Source organism: Phyllostomus hastatus, unplaced genomic scaffold (assembly GCF_019186645.2).
Source record: "Phyllostomus hastatus isolate PE091 unplaced genomic scaffold, TTU_PhHast_1.1 phas_contig_58, whole genome shotgun sequence".
NCBI lineage: Eukaryota > Metazoa > Chordata > Mammalia > Chiroptera > Phyllostomidae > Phyllostomus > Phyllostomus hastatus.
In genome coordinates, this window is record NW_025333916.1 from 32,554,278 (window position 1) to 32,560,277 (window position 6,000).

A 6,000-nucleotide genomic window follows, 5' to 3' on the forward strand; every position below is an offset into this window, starting at 1 on the left:
ACATGGAGCACCTACCCCCCTTCGGGTGCACAGCTTCCGGTAAAACTTGTGGCTGAAAGGGGGTGAGGAGACACCAGGGAGAGGATGTATGGATGGGAACCCCAACTTTAAACACTCCCTGGCTCCTGGAGAGCACATGGCAGGGGGCCCCATACTTGTGGCAGGGAAAACCCACCTGTGTCCTACTGGGACAGAGTGGAACCTTTCTGGAGGTGGGGGTGGGAGTGGAGCTGACGTGCCTGTGAATAAATAAAATGTGAGGCTGATGAAGGGCTAGATTAGAGAATGCAGAGATAAGTTTCAGCAAACTCCTGCACTCACAGAGCCTGTGCGTGCTCAGGCTGACCCAGGGCCAGACTCCAGAGAGGGACTTGGAGTCCTGGGAACAGGTGGTGATTCTCTCCTGGACTCTTACGGGAAGCTGGCTCAGGTGGCAGGCTCCCTGGGGAGTCCCCTCTATGGAGGAGGCAGGACTGGGTGCTATTGCACTTCCCGACCTTTGCCCCATTCCTCAGAAAAGTCCAGTGGAATATCTTAGCTCCAAATGCCCCTGGATTGTTTTACAGCTGGGGGCTAATTCTCCCGTGGGCAGTTCCTGAAGAAAAAAAAAAAAGAGACTTTACACCCTCAGCATAGAACCCTCCCTCCCAGAAACTCTTGGGAAAGTCCTTGGTTCCAGGCCTTGGATGATGGGTCCTCACTCCAGGCCACAGACTCCTGTCCTGCTGGGACTGGGGTCTGGGAGGGCCCACTGGCTGAGTCTACTCTTGGGAGGGTAGGGTCCCCTGGGAACTCTTGCTGGTCACTTTGCCCTTCTGAGCCATCCTTGTCCTTCAGACCCTCTCGTGTGTTCCCTCCACGGGAGCAAGGGAAATTCAGCAGGTGCAGGAAGAGCATGGTGGAGGGTGCTGGGAGCCCACGGGGAAGAGCAGGACAGGAGGCAGGGGCTCCTGGTCTAAAACCAGAGCATGTGAAAGTAACCCCAGGCAGTAACAAACTCCGGGGCTTCCCCTACAGCCCGGGAATATGGTTCAGGGCAGATGCCCAGTGACTGACAGCTGGACCTCTGAGAAATCCATCATTAGGCAGGGGGGTCTAGACAGAAGTCAAACAGCCAGGGCAGGCCGAGCACTGAGGGCACTATTAGTGAAAGAAAGCCTGGCCTGATCCAAGGTCCAAAGTGACCCTGACAGGGGCGGTGGCAGACCTGGGACTCCCCAAGGAAGCATGTGTCCAGGGCTCCAGGCTGATCTAGAGGACACCCCCCACCCTGACCAGGGGCAGATGCGATCCCACTGCACAAGGACCTTCCACCTCGTTCTTCACCTGGCCCTGAGCTCTGGACAGGTCCCTGGCTTGAGCGTCCTCCTTCCCCCCGAATTTCCTAAAGATGCGCTCACAGGCCTGGATGCACACCTGTGGGGAGCTGGCAGACATGGGTCTCGGGCATCTGCGGGCACAGCCGTCACACCGGTTCCTCACCTTGCCAAGTGGCAGGACCTAGTCCCAGGCCCCCGAGACAGTGCTGTGACCCTACTCTCCACTGCTCTGTCCCCAGCTACTAAGTAGAGAAGTTGCCTTAAAACATGTACACGAGATATGGCCCGTGTCTCAGTGTCCCTAGCACCTTATTTCCCCCACAAGGTTACAAAGGGCTGGAAGAGATCTGACCTCTGCCACACAAGGTATGTATGCCCCCCTGAGAACTTAGAACCATGTGTGAGATGCTCAAGAAATGTTTGGGAATCACTATCAATCCAACTCTTCTGTTCTGTAACTTGAGACTCAAATAGTCTGGATGATCCCTGACCATTTTAAACGATGAAAGGGGCCAAGGAGCTTAACAAGTGTGAACCCTGGACTGTGGGGCAGGAGGAAGCGTACTGTGATCCAAACACGTCCCTCATCTGTGCACAGGCTGGACCCTCGGCCACTCGGCCTCCGAGCCCAGTGAGGTGACGGGATGGGCATGAGTGCTCTTGGGGGTTGAGTATAGGCCCCGGGGCTGGCTTCACAGGGCGGGAGTTGTCTGAGGGGGCCTGGTTCATGAACAAGGACCTACATATAAGTCCAGAGTTCTCAGAGGCCAGGGGGAACTGCATGCAGAGGGCTGAGCAGGGGGTGGGGGTGGGGGTGGGCTGGGGCTTTGGGGAGCTGCTGGCTTAGTCCAGCAGAAGCCAGGTCGGAGCTCTGCTTTTCACTGCAGAGAGCACAGTGGATTCTGAGGGGTGGCTCACGGGCCTCGGAGGGTGCGGAGCACAGTGAGATCCGGACTGGAGTGAGTCTGGACCACCGGGAGGAGGCGACTGGCTCGAGGCGATTCCAGGTCTGTGGGGCTAAATGTGAGGGGTGGGTCCAGTTTGTTTGCTAAGCTTTGGCTTGGAGACTGGGAGCCTGGGGAGTGGGGGGCGGGGTCCATCTGAAGTGTGGGGAGATGTCTGTGCAGAGATGCCTGATGACCAGCCACACTGGCAGGGAACCTCAGGCACCTGGTACCTGGAGGTGCTGGGTGTGGGGTGGTGCATGGAGGGTGGACTCAGGGGAGGCCTCAGGCCCAGGCCCAGGCTCAGGAGCAGGGCCCCAAAGTGGATGAGGAAGGAGCAGCCTCAAACGATGGGGGCAGGACAAGGCAGTAAGGGGTGGGGGGACTTCCAGAGGGCTGGGAAAAGAGGTGGGATCACATGAGGCTCACGCTCTGCTGTGAAGACAAGACTTGGGCAGGGTCAGTGCAGGGGATTCCAGGGGACAGGATTATGGGGGAGCACAAGGAGGGACAGGGAGCGAGCAAGGCTGGGAGAGGGGTGGGCATGGGTAGAGTCCCAGCTTACTTTTTAAGATGGGGAGGCTAAGTGACCCTGCAGCACTGCCCATTCATGGGCGAGGCCCCCGTGCCATCATCCCCGGAGCCTCCAAATACAGGAGAACTCTGTGGGTTGGGATGCAGCAAGGTCTGGCCCAGGGCCAAAGGGCACTCCAGGAGACCTTGGTCAGCCCCCTGGGTCTTCATTGTCCCGAGAGCCCCCACCCCCAGCTTCCTAGGATTACAACATATGGGGTGTGGTGCTGTGAAGGTGAGCCTTTTTAAATGGTGAGAGCTGGCAGGAAAGCGCATTCTGCCCTGCCCATGAGACAGAGCTGGAGCTGCCGGAGCAGGTGACCGCCACCCTGGAGAAGGCCCTCTTTGGACAGTCCGAGTCCTCAGAGAGCTGCAGGACGTGGCTCTTCCTGGGTGAGTAACAAAATCTGGGCCAGGCAAACACTTGGGTCAGCGCTAACCTCCCTGTGCCCCCACCCCCACTCAAGGCTGACTGGCTGGTGCCCGGATGGCTGTCACCAAACTTTCACCTGCCAGCCTCCATACCTGTGCAGACACCAGAAAGTGCACGTTTGATTACACAACAGAGATGCTGCACCTCCCAGAGTGTCTTGGGCCCACCCTGCGCGTGTCATCATCCTTATGGTAGTCACACAAAGGAGGGAAGCAGGCAGAGGCACAGACCCCCCTCACCCCGCCACTCCGCCCCAGAAAGAGGTCAGTTCTTGGGTGAGCAGTGTGAGCAGCAAGGCAAGGTACGCCCAGAGCCCCAGGCTGAGGCTGGACCTGCCCAGTAAATGTCACATTGGACTCGGCCAGTGTCAGTGGTCTCCCTGTGACAGAGGCATCTGGCAGACACACAGCACAGGAGACCCCAGCTGGGTGCTCACATTTTATTCCTGAGGTCACAGCCCCCACCGGAAAGCCCTCTGGGGGGCAAAGTAAGAAGGGCGACCAGGCAGGCAGGGCCAAGGGTCTACACACAAGCCAGGAAGAAAGAGGGAGGAGGCAGAGGGATCCAGCCAGCTTCCAAGAAAGAGAAGGCAGGAGTGAGAGGGGCTTCTGGGAGGCCACTGGCATAACCCGAAGTGAGGGGGAACCAAGCAGCAACCAGCCTCTGCGAGGCACTCCTGAACCGCGGGTCCGAAGTCCTCTAAGGTCTTGCCCCAGATCTGTCCTTCCTGTCCTGTGGAGGACCAGGATGTCAGTGTCCCCTCTAAACCCCAGAAGGGGCCCTCTTCTCTCTGCCTTGCCCCTCCCCATTCCAAAACCATTGGTGATCCATCCTTACCACCTACCGTTCCTTGAGGGGGCGCAGTCCTCAGACCTCCTTCTCAATGGGCCCTCCCTCTCAGCGGGCCCTCCCTCAGGCTGCCCCTGGTAAGTTACAAACGCCCTCACATCTCCACCCTCTCAGCCAAGACCCTCCCAGGTGTTGACCAACACTCAGAAATTTAGCCCTCCTAAGCTCTTACGGAAGCTGACCTTCCCATCACCTTGCCGGGAGTTACAGCAATCCCCACTTTACTAGCTCACTGGAGCAAGTTAAAAGAAGAGAAATCTTAACAGTCGGGAGTTTAAAAGAGAAACACTCTCTGTGGAAAAATCGCTCCTATAAATAGGATTTTACTGGGTTTAATTTTGAGTGGCACCGTTTTCCCTTCTGCCCTGGAACAAAGTATCACTTCAGTGCTTGACAGCCAGGACAGTCCCTCTCTCCGGGTATTAAAAAGCCCCACGAGCCCGACAAACTGAAAACCCGGCCCAGGAGCCCCGGGGAGGAGCGGCGCACTGTCCCCAGGCCTGGATGTGCCGACTGGAGCTTGAACGCGGGGCCGCGGAGGCCGGAGCACGCAGGCTTCCCAGACTGCACCAGCCCAGCAAGACCCGGCGACTCTCCGGGACCCGCACTGCCGCTCCGGACCCGGTCGGGCTCGCGGCCCCTGAGCCTCGCCCTGCCTGACCCAGGGTCTGACTCCCCCGGGCTGGGCGCGGTGCTCTTGGACCCGACCGCCGGACAACTGACGTTAGACGCGCCCCTTCCACAAGGAGGACCGAGGACCCAGCACGGACCCGGCACGGACTGGCACAGACCCGAAGGAAGACGGGGGCCTAGCTCTGTTCCCTGGAGCGCAGGCGGGGTCGGTGGAGGGAAAGTCTCGGAGAAGCCAGAACCCCGCGACTCTCCCAACTCTAGGTTGCTTACCGATCTTGGCCACGCTGGCCACGAGGATCCAAAGCGCGATGATGTACGGGTCCCGGACATGGTGCCATTTGAAGGTGACCACATGGAAGCCCTGGCTTTTGTCGTGTTCGACAACAGGGTCCTCCTCGACGCCCTGCGCCTGTGGCAGCTCACCCAGCGCCAGCAGCAGCGCCAGCAGAAGTTTCCAACCGGGGCCAAGGGCCCCGCGCCACGACATTGTCGCCGCGGTTCAGTGCCCTGTCCGGACGCTCATGTCGTGTGAGTCTGGCTGCGCTCTGCTGGACGAGCTGCGCGCGGCCGCTGGATGAGACAGCCGGCGGGACTTGCGAGGGGTGGCGCGGAGCCTAGAGCACTCCGGGTGCGGGCTGTTGTCCTGGTCCCCGCCCGCCGGGGTGGCCTTTAATCCCGCGGCCCCCTCCCGCTCTGGGGCGGGGCGTTCCCGCCCCCGCTGCGCACGTGCAAACGCAGACACAGCCCCGGGTTCTCGGCACGCCCACCCCGGGCCAAACCGGCCCCTTGACCTCACCTTCCCACCCCCACGAACGGGTCCCCTTTGTCCCCCTCCCTCACTAGCCTGTACACTTGGCGCTCCGAGTGCTACCCACTCCCGCCCTCTCCTGGAGCCCGAGGCTGCAGGGTGCAGACGGGGAGGTCCGTTCGGTGGCAGGGCGATGGGGGACCGCCTCCCTTGGGGACGAGAGCAGAGCTGGGGGCTGGGGGTCCCTGTGGGGGCGGCTGCAAAGTGGCGAGTGCTCTGGGCCTCTAGCACTCCTCGGTGGCATTCGTTCAGCTCCCGAGTTGCCTGTGAGCACACTGGCCACAAGCAACTCCTCCACATATGCAGGACCTGAGGCTGTTAGACCTCGCTAGAGGCCCGAGGGCCCGGCCACCAGCCTCGTGCTGTCTTCTGTGTGAACCTGTATTTCATAACAGGATCCAACAACTTGTCAGAAAACCAGGGCCTCCTCCTCCCCAACCT

At 60.0% G+C, this 6,000-nt stretch overlaps 1 protein-coding gene across 2 annotated transcripts in view; it reads right to left on the reverse strand.

Annotated features, from left to right (window-relative positions):
• SLC9A3 (solute carrier family 9 member A3) overlaps nt 1-5,434 on the reverse strand; it is a 49,748-nt gene extending 44,314 nt beyond the window's left edge. The window contains exon 1 of one of the 2 annotated variants that reach the window (XM_045848033.1): nt 5,022-5,430. In XM_045848033.1, coding sequence (XP_045703989.1) covers nt 5,022-5,238 — 217 coding nt within the window. In that variant the 5' untranslated portion in view covers nt 5,239-5,430. Of the gene's footprint in view, nt 1-5,021 lie in introns of both variants that reach the window. The other variant, XM_045848034.1, reaches the window with a different exon arrangement.
• Between the last annotated feature and the right edge of the window lie 566 nt (nt 5,435-6,000).